Source organism: Copadichromis virginalis, linkage group LG20, assembly GCF_057382275.1.
Source record: "Copadichromis virginalis isolate Kocher_CV1m ecotype Utaka linkage group LG20, C_Virginalis_male_GT1.1, whole genome shotgun sequence".
Taxonomy (NCBI): domain Eukaryota; kingdom Metazoa; phylum Chordata; class Actinopteri; order Cichliformes; family Cichlidae; genus Copadichromis; species Copadichromis virginalis.
The window spans coordinates 31,628,908-31,642,624 of NC_140637.1; the positions used below are offsets into that span (position 1 = coordinate 31,628,908).

A 13,717-nucleotide genomic window follows, 5' to 3' on the forward strand; every position below is an offset into this window, starting at 1 on the left:
TCCCCTGATCCTGCTTTGACTGTTAGTTAAACTAAAAAGACAACGACACGTTTCTGTCATCGCGGTGAAGTGGCGTCCACTCAGCGCTGCGAAATCTGTACGCCAGCAGTTTAAAACAAGAAGACCGTAAAGTAATATCAGGACCGCTTTGCTGAGTCATTCACTCCATCTACCTAACACACAGTTCAGCTGTTGGTGAGCCGTGATTTCAGATGTTAGTCACCGAGCCTTTGTAAAGTGGAACATACTGCATTCATGGTGCACACTACTTACAAGTGCAACACATTAACCTCATCTCCTGTCATATATGTACGGGCCACTGGTTCCTGTTTCTTTTAGTCGGGTCCCGATAGTTCCCAAAACCATGTTTGTGTCAACATGTATGTAGACACTGTTATTACTTATTTGAAGCGCTTTGGTTAGTGTCATGATGGTTTTTGGAGCCATGAGTGAAACATTTAGATGAGAGGGTGAAGTGTTATCAGCTAACTTGAACTTGCAAGCTGCAATTAAAGGACATAGATTCCTGCTAATTAATGTTATGTAACTGACTAATAACATAATAAAACTCCATTCGCCTAAAGTGAAGCACAGATGTCTTTGATGTTATGTTAGCACAGTTAACCACACCGCAGATGCGATTTTTTTTTATCAGTTAGTTTCATTAAAAATGCTCTCAAAGACACCAGCAACACAAATATGGTGACAGTTCAGTTATTTCAATTGGTGAAAGCAAACTTTAGCATTTAGGAAGGAGCATCTACTTCGCACCTAAAGTGGCCTCGCCCCTAATTCTAAAAGATGCATGAGTTTGGGGCAGAAGAGTTGTCAGACCTGGTGGCTGTGGCTGAGAGGGGGGTCACAGAGTTATCCACCTCCTGTAAGGCTCAGACACACAGGTGAGACAGAGTCCTCAGGCAGATCGTTCAATGAACGATGTCTTTTCAAAAACAAATCTCAGAGAAAGTCACCCTCTCACCCTTGTATTGAACTTATGGTAATGTAATCAGTTAGCTTCAACTGGTGCCAATAAGTGCTGTCAAAAGCCAAAGAGGAAGAAAAGTTACAATTTCCTTCCAGAAGCAGTCAAAGTGGCAGAAACTTGAGTGGTTTTGTCTCTGGTTCTTGAATAAAACAAACTCCACCTGATAGCAGAGCAGCTATCAATGGGGAAAGATACACACTGTGCTAATATAAATTAAGTACATAAGAAATCCTGATATCGGGCTTGATTAAACTCGACCTATTCGCCTTTTACTAGAGTTGATCATTAGCTTATTTGTAAGTTCATCACAAGCTTCCAAACATGTGTTAATGAGTTTAAACTAAAGATGGGCAGACCGTGACCCTCCCAGAAGCAGCTCAACTGACAGAAACTTGAGTGGTGTCTTTGTTTGACCATTTTCTCCTCAGCTTTACATGATGAACAATGTAACTGAGAGCAGGGGAGATAAATGAATGCAAGTATTTCCCTGAGTAGTTCAGCTTTAAATATGCTTATTAGCATGTTCTGTTTATCAAAAGCTTCCTAACACATGTTAATGAGTTTAAACTAGATGGCCAGGCAGCGAGGGACCACTCCTAAAATTAGTTAATCAACACTTGAGAGTCATTGTCATCGTTTGATCAGTTTCTCCTTGAGAGTGTAACCAAGAGCAGAGGAGAGAAAGTTCGGACTCACTGCGCTGAAATAAAACTGCTGCATGTAAATTGGTGAAATTACATGAACAAATTTTGGTGTCTTGTGTTCATTTGAGACTCCGATCAACAGCAGGTTTCACTGACCACATGTTTACTGCCGCATGCTCATCTTTAATTGGCCAGATAAAATTCCCAAGCGATTAGTCATAAAAATAAAGTAAATCTTTGTTTTTGTGTAAAATCTCACTGCCCTCTGCTGTGCTTCTGTGTCACCTCCTCCAGGTTTCCTGACACGCTCACAGCTTTAGGAGCTTCGTTTTCAGTGGTTCAGAACTTGTTTGTTTTTTAAAGTTTAAAGTTTTGACACATCCCGGTGGAGCTAGATGGATAGCGGTGTGCATTATCGTTTGAAAGATATTTGTTTGTGTTTATGGCAAATGCCAGATTAATGCAACCGCAGCAAAAGAAGTCACAACTGCAAAGATAGAAATAACAAAGTGCTCTGTAACAGCAGCACTCAAATCGCCGCAAAGTACAAGCAACACATGCCTGGATTTGTCCAGCAGAGATGGACCAGATGGTCGTTCTGCAGGCGGGAGACGTCCCGATCGTAGTTGGTCGTATTCGCTTTTCCATCACCTCTCGGGACTTGCTGACTCTCGTTACTGTTGTTGGCTGTTGTTCCTGCAAACTCAGGGAGATATTTAAAACCTCATTACATTTGCTCTGATTATCAGAAAAGAAAAAGACAAAGTTGAAACCCTCTCTGCAGGAGTAGTTTTTCTACCAGCATCAAACTACTCAAAGTATAAGCATTATAATCATTTCCTGTAAATCTGTTTAACAACTATCACTCTCCCTGAATTTTCACAATAGACTGCAATACGTTCACCGTTCACAGCTGATAGACAGCCAGACCCCGGCTTGATTAACTGGGAACTATTCAGCTTTTGTCAGAGCTGATAACAAACTGTTTGTGCATCAAAAGCTTCCTGACACGTGATAATTAGCTTAACACCAAAAGATGGATAGACAGAGACTGAGCCCCACTCCCCAAAAATAAAGCAGAAACTCTGACTGGACGAGCTTTGTCTCCATCTGACCAGAAGCTACAGACACACTGTGAGACTAACACAACTTTAAATGAGGGCGAATGACACTTTCACTGTGTTGAGCTCAGTCATTTAGGTAAATAGCATTAAGTTGTTTTTAGTGTCCATATGTAGTCTTCAAACTGATTTCCTCATAAAAAACCACTGCAGGACGTCACATCTGAGGCCAGCGCTCAGTGCCCAGCTTATCCTTATAGTAACCGATACCATTCAGGGAATCGTGCTTCATTATTTTAGGCATTTTTGTTAATGTCACTGTTTGTTGCTCTGCATCACCTCCTCCTTTCTGACACTTTCACACCAAACCTGAGGGGATTTTTCATTTCTTTTGTGGCTCAGCAGCCACAGGTCTGTCACTTTAGGCGTTGATTAATTCAGCTGTTTGTTAATTGAGCTTTAATTCAATTTTGACAAACTTATGACGACCCGAGCTTCTTTGACCGTGACCTCATCTGCTTTTTAATTTTTTTATTTTTGAAAGAGCCTCTTGTCTTTTTTGACACGGTGCCCTGCTTTGTCCCTTTGGTTTTGAGGCTTGAACAGACCCGAGCACCCGAAACCTATTCAGGTGTCGTTGTCAATGTCTCTGGCTTTTTATTAACACCGTTCACGCTCAGCGGGTGTTTAAGATATGATTTTTCAAACTTATGATGTAGAGCAGCAGTCCCCAACCTCTTTTGCGCCACGGACCGGCCATTAAGGTGTCACGGATAAATACAACAAAATAAAATGATACGACCAAGACAAAAACGGTGGTATTCTGTAAATATATAATAAACGCGAATTCACTGTGTAAGTGTGTTTATTATTAGCAGCGTCCTCCTGAAATGCACCAACAACATTGAGAGTAACATCCTCCTCTCTGCCCCTTAATGCTCTCTGGTTGCTATGGTAACGCCTAAAAATGTCTTTCAAAATAAGACACAACTACAACACGGGAAAAGACCCAGAGAAACAGAGTTAACAACAAAAACACTGAAAACCATAAATTTCACACCCGAGCCACAACTCTCGCGGCCCGGTACCAAACAACGCATGGACTGGTACCGGTCTGTGGCCCGGGGTTTGGGGACCGCTGATGTAGAGGACAGCCCATGGGCTCACACTGCAGAGACGTTTGGTCAGTTTTCATCGCGTTCCTCCTGCCATGTCACCAAATGACACGATGAGCATTTCAACTTTTACTGAGAACATTTTGACCCCATACCAAGTCTAACATCGTGTATGGCTAAACATGAAAGCTTATTATAACACCTGGGAGAACAGCCACACTGTTAATTTTGCTGGAAATAATTTGGACTGTCTTTAACTCTCAACACTCCCTGTCTTTGTTTGCATTGGGACCTGAAGGAGCATCTGCACATGAAAAAGGCAAATGATGTCAGACTTAACGAGCAGATCATGTTGCAGATAATATCTGGGGTGTTCATATTAACTGTCACCATCATAAATTAAACCTTGCGTGCTAAAAGAACCCCAAAGTGCTTCAGACTGCTGTGAGTACTGTCACAAACAAAAAAGTACTGTCCCTCAGCTGGCTTCCTGAAGCTAGCAAATGAAGTAAGGTTTGTTTCAGAGTGTGAGAGTTTTGATCTGAACTGCAGAGGTGGATGTGAGCAGAGCAGGTCTGTGTATTAAAAGTTCTCATATGTTTTGTGTGTTTGTGTTTCAGGCCTGACAGACTGGGAGGACGACGAGATCCTGGCGTCGGTGCTGGCGGTGTCTCAGCAGGAGTACCTGGACAAAATCAAGCACCAGAGCGCCGCCATGCATCGAGAGAGAGAGCCATCACCCGACAGCAGCTGATAACTGGCCCGATACGCACAAAACAAAACAAAAAAACGCGCACACACAACAACAATGACCCTTCAACCCCAGCATCCCAACCCCACCATTACTCTCCTGCCCCTCCCCCACTTCACCTCTGACCCACTGAAGGAGCTCCACCAGGGAAAAAATAAAACATCCAACAATGATGCACTTTTTTTTTTTTTTGGTTCCTCATCGGCTCATATCTCTCTGTTTCCACTCCGTCGACTCTCTTCCCTGCTTCCCATCTCACTTCCTCTTCCTTGCCTCTTTTTTTTTTTTCTGTCTTTTCGTTTCCTGGTTACCACTCGGACGGAGCTCGGTCTTAACGCTGACTCGGCGTCAGCTGTAATTTGTACTTTTTGACATTTAAACATCGTTCTGGGCAGCTTTGAATTTTAATCCTCGTGTTTAGGGATGTACTGAAATATTGGCGGGAGATCTGCATCGCCTGCTGCCGACCTTACTGACTGCCGTTTGACGGCATTCAGCGACGACAGCGGCAGACGTTTGCGCATTTGTTTCACTTCAGTTTCGTCCAGGCTAAATGTATAAAAAGTAGTGATATGAAGAGCTGAAAGACTTTAAGTTTTGATTCAGTGAGTTTTTTGTTGTTTTTATACAATGAAGGTTCCTTTGCATAAATAAAATAAAATAATTAATAAAAAACTTAAATAAACAAACATTGGTATCAGTATCAGCTGTAGGACAAATTGTACTTGTAAACATTGGCCCAGAATTTTGCAATCGGTACATTTCTACTCTTTGAAATCAGGCCGTTAGCTCTGCAGCTAACATCATCATTGGTTTGAATGAAGAACGCTAATCAGAAGTGGGGGGAAAAAATGGCGGCCAGTTGGTTGTTTGTGCGTCAGGGTCCTGGAGGCTAACGCAATTACCTGAAGTCTTACACCACTAACAAGCTATATTTACAGTTAGCTTAATTAAAGAAGGTGTGTTTGTTAGCTTTTTTTCCCCTCCCCACTTATCGTAGCACACGTTATGCTAGTTAGAATTGTTTCTTTGGCCCTTTTGTTACTCATGCTGGTAGCCATTCTGCGTCAGGGAATGACTGCATTTTAAAACTTGATCATGCTAATCAGGATTGGAAATATTTAACAATGTTAAGGTTAAGTTAGCATGCTCGTCCGTGAGCAGGCTATCACTTGAAGTCTTACTGTTTTAAGGCTAGGTCATTAGCAGCGCTGCTAATAAACGGAGTCGCTGTTAGCTTAGCAATCAGTAGCAAAGTAGTAATTTTTCCTTCTGGCAGTTGTTTTGCGTGAAGATTGCTAGTCCCATAATCATTGTGTTTAGGCTAAGTTACCCAAAGTCTTTAGCGAGCAAGCTATCACACAAAAAAGTCTTATTATGTTTTAATGCTAGCTAAGCTTAGCTTGGCTGTAAAAAGCCAAACCAACCCTCCACCGCTACTGGCGGCCATTTTATGTCGACACATTTACTTTCTAAAACAGAAAAAGCGCCCCCAGCTTCACGGCCTGTAACATCCCCCCACAACCCATTCCTCTTTTTGTCTTTCTCCTCTTCCTCCTCTACCTTCATCATCATCATCGGACTTATTTAGCTGCATGTTTAATTGACCACGACCAATATCATCATAGAGAAAAGCGTAAAAAAACCAACAAAAAAAACAGAGAAAAATAGAGAGAATTGTCATACTTATCCTCTTAATGATTGATTACTGTTGTTATTATTAATAATATAAGTTTGTTTTATTTTATTTTCTCGTTTGGGATGAAAAAACTTTTTCTTGGAATAAAAAGAGGAAAATGTTTCTGAAAAAATGTGGTTTCTTTTTTCTTTTCCTTCTCCTTTTCACTAAAGTGTAGCCAAAGGCTACATTCACACTGCAGGCGAAAGCGCATCAAATCTGACTTTTTTGACCCTATGCGACCCATATCCGATCATGGTGTGACAGTGTGAACGGCACAAATCCGATATTTTCAAATCCGATCTGGGTCACTTTAGTATGTGGTGCTGAATCCGATACATATCTGATGTTTTAGAAAGCGACCGCTGTTTGAATAGTCATGTCGCATTAAATCCGTCTTTTACGTCACTGACACAAGACAGACGCCAATTATCAGCACCGGAGAAGCGCCCGAGAAGACATCGCGAACACTTCCTGGCCATCCAGTGAAAGTGTTGGGAAGACAACGTTGGAGAAATGCAAACATTTTCTTTGTACTGTATAATCTGCAGATTCTGACAGAAATTGCAACTATCCTTTGAAGCACCGCTCCTCTAAAACAGCAATAAGGATAACTATTAGGCCATATGTAAATAACGAAATAACTTTATAACTTAAAGCAAAAACGTAACGTCCGAAACAAGTCTTTATATTAAGGGCCATCAGTCACACAATGCTGTTTGGTCTGGGTCTAAACAGAGCGCGTTGTGTGTGACGTCTTCTTTTGCGCATGCGGGCCGGTTTGAGGGTTCACACTAGAGCGCGTTTGCTGTTACATTGTATTTGTAGTGTGAAGAAGCAGACAAAAAATCAGTTTTGATCAAAAAATCGGAATAGAGCACTAAGACCTGCAGAGTGAACGTAGCCAAAGTGATGGAGGTCATTCTATTATACGTATAAAAACACCAGAACGAGAGACAGGGTAATATACCGAAAGAGTGGAAAGATATCACAAGTTTGAATCCAGATGAGAAGTTGTGGTTTAATGATTCTGCGATGGACCTAAATTTACTCTTTACCCTGTAAAGAAGACACTTTTTGACACAGGACTTGTATATCAACAAAGACGTGGTTTGATGAAGTTCTGGGTTTTTCCAATTGTAGCTGTATTAAGTCGTGTAGGTAGAGGTCACCCTCACTAACTTCTGACACAAACCCGGTCCTTTTGTTCTGGACTGAAATATGACAAGAAGCAGTCAGTTCAGAAAAGAGAAACAACAGTTAACCTTGTCTCACAAACACAAAGTTAAACCAACAAAAAGCCAACACTATATTAGTGTGATTAACTAATGCAGCTTTCTCTCTGACCTCTGTGTTCCTCTCTGATTTACAAATGAAACAATGAGTTCCAGTAAGAATATGAATCATTGATGTTTAAGAGCAGTTGCTTCTGTTTGCTTTTTAGCACCTCAGAAACATGAGAAAGTTGGGGGGGGTCAGTCAGCATTTTGAGAAATTAACTCGAAATTTTAAGTTATAGATGGCAAAAAATAAAAATCAGTGGCGGAAGCAAGCTGCCATGGACTGGTGTTAGAGCTCGGCCATCATGTAACTACAGTGCTGAGTACTCATCCTCTGATGAGGGCCACAAAGTATTACTAGTGAAACTGAGGTTTGTGAACAAATTCATCAGATCACGACTTGGATGAAATCTTTTTCTGCATTAGCAGTGGAGTAAAATCTGCTTTGTCCTTCTTACAGTCCTGTGATCCATTATGATCCATTTTCACCAGTTAGCCAGAGAATGAGACGGTACTCAAAGAAAGGTCAGATATGGAAGAACAGCAAAACTTTTTATTTGAGGCAAAGCTTTCAGTAGCTTTTATTAAATTTGACTGGTGGTTGTAAACATGCATGCTACTGCTTTAAAATTACTAACTTCTCAAAGCTTTCTGTGTTTACTTTTACCCCCCCCCCCCCCCCCCTTACAGGTAATTGAACCAATAAAAAAAGTTGTTCTCTTTTAGTCCAAAGAAAACGGATTAAAACAATAAATCAGCTGTATTTACAGCACTTAGACAAACACACAGCACTTATAATAATAATAATAATAATAATAATAATAATAAACTTAATAAGCATAAGAGCATGAGCACTATCAGCAGCAAAGGTGTTTTAAGCTTTTAAAAGAGGCGCAGGCAGCGTTTTTTATTTAAATGTGACAGTTTGTATGTTCCTGTAAACGCCAAATTAATTTGTAAAAAGCCCTGCAGGATGGTTTAAAGTCTAAGAAAGGTTTTAGCTTCGTGCTGGGGGAAAGTTTAAAACTTTTTAAAAATCTGACGTCAGTTAAATGATGGGATTACTTGATTCTGTGGTAAGAAGCTCAGACTGAGCAGCTTCATTAGGTTCAGGGGCAGTCTGCGGTCCTCTCGGACGGATTCTTGGCACTCACTTGTCTTATTTTGACCTTCTCGTAATTATCGCTTTCACCGTTTAAAAATACCGCATTTATAATGAGGCGCGACCCCAGTCAGCAGGTAACAAAACTTCGTCACTTTGACAGAAGCTCAACAAAACGACTCTTTGAGGAACCGCTGGTTTCGGTGTGTGCGCGCGTGCGTGTCCCTGAGGGGAAACCGCCCCGCTCTTTCCCGTCAAGATATCAGCGCGCGCTTCCTCCGATAGTTCGTTGAAACAAATTCTACGAATTCTTCTCGCGGGATTTGAATATTCATGAAGGCGCGACTTGAATGTAGCCGGTTCAAAACATTGAGCACACGGCTCCGCTGATTGACACGGCTGATTGGACAGTGAGGGCGTAGTGGGCGGGGCTGCGTTAGATAGCTTTAAATAAGGAACAAAACACTGTAGTAGAGCAGCGAAGGCGGTCAACAGAGACGGAGCTGGTTACCAGGGTTTTGACTCTTCTGTGAACGCGTTTCCACCGCATTAACCAGGAGTAAATATATTTAAAGGACTTTTTCTTTGACTTTTCTGGGATTTTAAAAGCATAACGCTTTAATCGGTTAAAGACGGAAAATCATCATTAAAAATCTGAAGAGCTATTCCGCCCACAGAAGAATGGACTTTTATTAACTTCAACTAGACGGAACACTTTATAAAATGCTGGATAAGAGAGCCATGGAGTTCGACTTGGAGGAAGAAGTCCAAGGAAAGAATGGTGAGAACTACAAGAAAGGTTATATGTGTGATTAAACATGTCAAATAAGGACGTGTAAACTGGTTTAATTTGCCTCCAAAAACGCAGTAGCTGCTTTTGCACGCTGCAGCCAGACTGCATGCAAAAAAACAGCGATTTTAACAGCCCGCTCAGGGGCTGTGAAACGTTTAAAAAACGCTGAAATTTAAAAAGGGAAACCGTTAAAGGTGGCGCCTTTAAAATATTATATATTAAGTCCCGCTGGATTTGTTGGAGTGCATTGGTCCGACATTATAAACGATTATTTCGGTTATTTTAGTTTAAGAAACTGGAATATCAGACAGATATCCGAGTTGTAAATTAAAAATAATTGTGCGCAGTGACGTTTTTTGTGTACAACGGTAGAAATCTTAAGGTATTTTGAGTTTCTGTTGTCTTGTTGGGGGATGTACGGTCTGTAAGTGTGAGCCATGCACTGATGTGACCCTTGTGTTTTGGCCCTCAGTGAAGGAGCCCTTCCTCAGTCAGTATCGCTGCGGTCCTCTCCTCGGCAGCGGAGGTTTCGGCTCCGTGTTTTCAGGCCAGAGGCTCTCCGATGGACTACAGGTAAATAATACCCGCCTGTGTTTGTTCATTATAAGAGATGCGCCTTTTCTCCGTTATTATTGCTCGAGAATTCGATTTTTATTTAATATTTTACTCCTTTTTTGTCCATCCAGGTTGCCATTAAGCAAATTGCCGTTGACAGAGTTCAAAAGTGGACCAGACTGGTGAGTGATAATTTATTTTTAAACTAAATGTGTACCAAAACGCACGAGGTGTTTTGAGTGACGCCTGTAAACAAAGCTCAGATTGTTTAGCTCCGCCCTCTGCCGGTGGCTCAGGTGAACTGCAGCTGTGGGCGGTGGTTGGGAAATGTGTAACGTCACGGTTTGGTAAATGACACCTCAGGATTTCCCCACTATCACCACCACCTCTTTATTCATTATTATTCATTGCGAATTCATTTGGGTTTCCCCACCAAGGCAAAAAACACCTGAAGCCACCTGCAGGCGAGGATTCAGGGCACAAAAACACCAGGCTGGAGTTTCTGATTTTAAAACCCAAACGTGTGACTCAGAAAGTCCTGAAAACAGAGTCAGTTAATTTGCATACTAGTATCAGTCCCTGTGATTTCCGCTATGACTCATTTAAAAACTAGAAATTAAAAAACAAAAACAAAAATTAGGACATGATCTACTTCTACTACTACAGATTATTTCTTTATAATTTATCAATCTTCCTCTTTCCTCCCCCCAGCCAGATGAGGTCAATCCTGTTCCGATGGAGATTGCTCTGCTGCAGCAGCTGTCAGAGGACGGGGGCCACCCTGGGGTCATCCGCATGCTAGACTGGTTCGAGGTGGAGGGGCGGGGCTTCCTGCTGGTGATGGAGAGGCCGCCGCACTGCCAGGATTTGTTCGACTTCATCACGGAGAGAGGAGCGCTGTCAGAAAGCCTCGCACTCAGGTTTGCGCTCCCGTCCGCCACCTTTGAATGATGCTACTGCGTTCTGCTGAGGTCACTGACATTTTCGCTAACGTCCTGGTTCTTTGTTCTTCCCGATAGGATTTTCCATCAGGTGGTCGAAGCGCTTCGATTCATTCACTCCCGCGGCGTCGTGCACCTGGACATCAAAGACGAGAACATAGTGATAGACACGAGAACGATGGATATCAAGATCATAGACTTCGGGTCGGGGGCGGTGCTTAAGGACACGCCGTACAGAGAGTTTCAAGGTACCCAGTCACTCTACACCCATAGCTTCTTCTCAACCTCCCCCTACAAAACCCCTCTCAGTGCCTCCAAGTTTCACGTTGTAACCCTCCTCGTCTCACTTCCTGCGTCCTTAGGAACTCGGGTCTACAGCCCCCCTGAGTGGATCGCATCGCAGTGCTACGAGGCCGTCCCCCTCACCGTCTGGTCTCTGGGGGTTCTGCTCTTTGACATGGTCTGCGGCGACATTCCCTTTGAGCACGACATGGAGATTTACAGAGCCTGCCCCAGTTTCACCAGGCGGGTGTCAAAAGGTGAGCATCAGGTTCTTCTCAACAGGAGTTTCCTCCTGACTGGGGTTCAGGGTCACATGACCCCCTCCTAAATATGTGGTCCAGTTTTTCACATCCTTTCTCTTTTGTTTTTTCCACCAGGATGCCAGTCTCTGATTCGCTGGTGTCTATCCTTCCAGCCGGAGGATCGTCCCACTCTGGAGGAGATTCTGTCGCATCCCTGGATGAAGGCAGGAAATGACAAAGAGGAAGAGGAGGAGGAAGAGGAGAGGGGAGGCCTGCGTGAGGAGCACGGCTCCCTTCCCTGTCAATCCCTTTGAAGTGTCAGGACTCTGGACTGTTAAGGACTTTAGGATCGTCGATTGGGCGCGTTCCTGATCCGTTTCCTGTTTGTCACATTAAACCTGGCGGCACCTTCGTCTGGAAGTCATTTATCTCAGCTGGTTTGCCTATTTATTGATTATTTATTTTGGCCCAGGGTTTGTTCCAGCTGTTCCGGGACTGAAATTTAAAAGTTCGGACGGACAACCGGCTCCCCCTACAGGACAGAGGTCACATAAGTAATCACAACGGAGCTGCTGCTGTGATGGAAGTTGCTGATCTGCAGCTCTTCTGATAATCTTTCGGGTTGTTTGAATCGACTCTGAGGACGACAAACACTGACTTTATTTATTTTATTATTTTTATTTTATTTTTATGTGCCACAGAAGAAATTCGACACAAACACCTGCTGTTACTTTACACCGTGAAGCTGAGTTTTTTGAGGTGATACTGCTTCACTTTAATCTTAACACTGTTTTCAAAGGAAATTCAGTCTCTTTATTTTAATTTTTTAATTTTTTTTTTTTTTAGCTGAAACCTGCAAGCTGTGACTTTTTTTCAATCACGCTTCAGGTCACTGAGTCACTCTCAGTTTCAGCTTCGATTTATCAGTAAAATGAAAATTCTGTGTTTTTAATATGGAAAAAAGACTTTTTCATTTTCTGATGTGAAGGTGGGGATTTTTTTTTTTTTTTCCCACGTCCTGTTTTTGTTGCGGATGTGCTGCCTCTGTAGATACTTATGTATTCGGTTTTTCTATGGTGAAAAGAAGAGAAAGTGAGTCATCGGGGTCACTTGGTTCAGTTTATTTACATTAAATAGAGAGTTTGGATCAAAAGCAAAACAAAACCGATCCAACGTTTGAATAAAAGATTCATTCATTTCATCATGTTGTTCTATTTTTTTTGTCTTTATTTAATAATAATAATAATAATAATAATAATAATGGATTGCATTTATATAGCACTTTTCGAGACCCTCAAAGCGCTTTACAATTCCACTATTCAGTCACTCTCACATTCACACACTGGTGGAGGCAGCTACAGTTGTAGCCACAGCTGCCCTGGGGCAGACTGACAGAAGCGAGGCTGCCATATTGCGCCATCGGCCCCTCTGACCATGTGCTCAGAGCGAACCTGCTCTCACTTGTGAAGACAACGCAGTCCTAGAACTGGACCTCGTAGCTCTTATGTCAACTCCAAACAAGCTGCACGACGCTGGGCTGTGAGCACAGAGTCTGTGTCTGAGCAGTGCTTTTAATTTGCTTTTTCATGTAATAAGCTGCTGCACCAAAACTAAGCAGTTAAATGTCGTTGTTTATATTAAACACTCCTATTAGCTCAGGAGGACTGTGAGGTTATGTCACCTTAGTCTTGTGTCTAAGAGCAGAGATCAGTGTCTGTGAGTGCTGTGGGAGGTGAAGTGGTTTTCCTCGACCTGCCAAAGAAGCCCCGAGGTGAAGCTTCAGAAGAAACTGGTTTGAAACTTGAAGCGCTTGATTGGTGACTTGTTAAAACTGGAAATGCTGCCTCGCTGCACAACATGCAATCAAGAAGAGTTACTGAAATGCACATGAGGTGCTTTACTGCATTACTTTAAGTATGTACTGTACAACAATCCAGCAGGAAAAACTACTTTTACAAAGAGAAACATGAAATATAAAACAATGAATATAGGTATACGTCACAAATATGACATAAAAATGATAACAAGTATTTTTTTAGTCACTTAGTAACTGTAGTGACAGAAATGTCAACAAACTCAAGTGCAACTGTAAGAACCTTTGAGACAAAGTTGTTAATGATATAATTGTTGAATACAAATTTAAATTAATAAGAGGAAAATTCAAAATTTGGGATTTACTGAATTAAAACTGTGAGAGGGAAATTTTTAAATTATCAAATCAAAAACGTCCAAAATAAAATGAAATGATTAACATTAAAGATAAAACTTTACATTTTAATGTAGAAAAT

General features: G+C 41.9%; 2 protein-coding genes across 3 annotated transcripts in view; both read left to right on the forward strand.

The window, feature by feature from the left end:
• The window catches only part of otud5a (OTU deubiquitinase 5a), a 37,654-nt gene extending 32,925 nt beyond the window's left edge, over nucleotides 1-4,729 (forward strand). For both annotated transcript variants that reach the window (XM_085443171.1, XM_085443172.1), the window contains exon 9: nucleotides 4,426-4,729. In XM_085443171.1, the coding sequence (XP_085299297.1) occupies nucleotides 4,426-4,559 (134 nt within the window). In that variant the 3' untranslated portion in view covers nucleotides 4,560-4,729. The remainder of the gene's footprint in view (nucleotides 1-4,425) is intronic.
• A 4,192-nt stretch (nucleotides 4,730-8,921) lies between these two features.
• pim2 (Pim-2 proto-oncogene, serine/threonine kinase) lies at nucleotides 8,922-12,630 on the forward strand. Its single transcript, XM_085444224.1, has 7 exons — nucleotides 8,922-9,397; nucleotides 9,882-9,982; nucleotides 10,096-10,146; nucleotides 10,676-10,884; nucleotides 10,984-11,153; nucleotides 11,268-11,444; nucleotides 11,565-12,630. Exons 1-7 carry the CDS (start codon nucleotides 9,340-9,342, stop codon nucleotides 11,741-11,743), a joined length of 945 nt encoding a protein of 314 aa, XP_085300350.1. The 5' UTR covers nucleotides 8,922-9,339; the 3' UTR covers nucleotides 11,744-12,630.
• Nucleotides 12,631-13,717: the final 1,087 nt, after the last annotated feature.

Bases quoted from the DNA above. Each gene is read 5' to 3' on its own strand.
- pim2 (XM_085444224.1), top strand. From the start codon at position 9,340: ATGCTGGATAAGAGAGCCATGGAGTTCGACTTGGAGGAAGAAGTCCAA. The intron at 10,885-10,983 runs GTTTGCGCTCCC...TCTTCCCGATAG, and splicing joins TCAGAAAGCCTCGCACTCAG to GATTTTCCATCAGGTGGTCG. The intron at 11,154-11,267 runs GTACCCAGTCAC...CTGCGTCCTTAG, and splicing joins GCCGTACAGAGAGTTTCAAG to GAACTCGGGTCTACAGCCCC.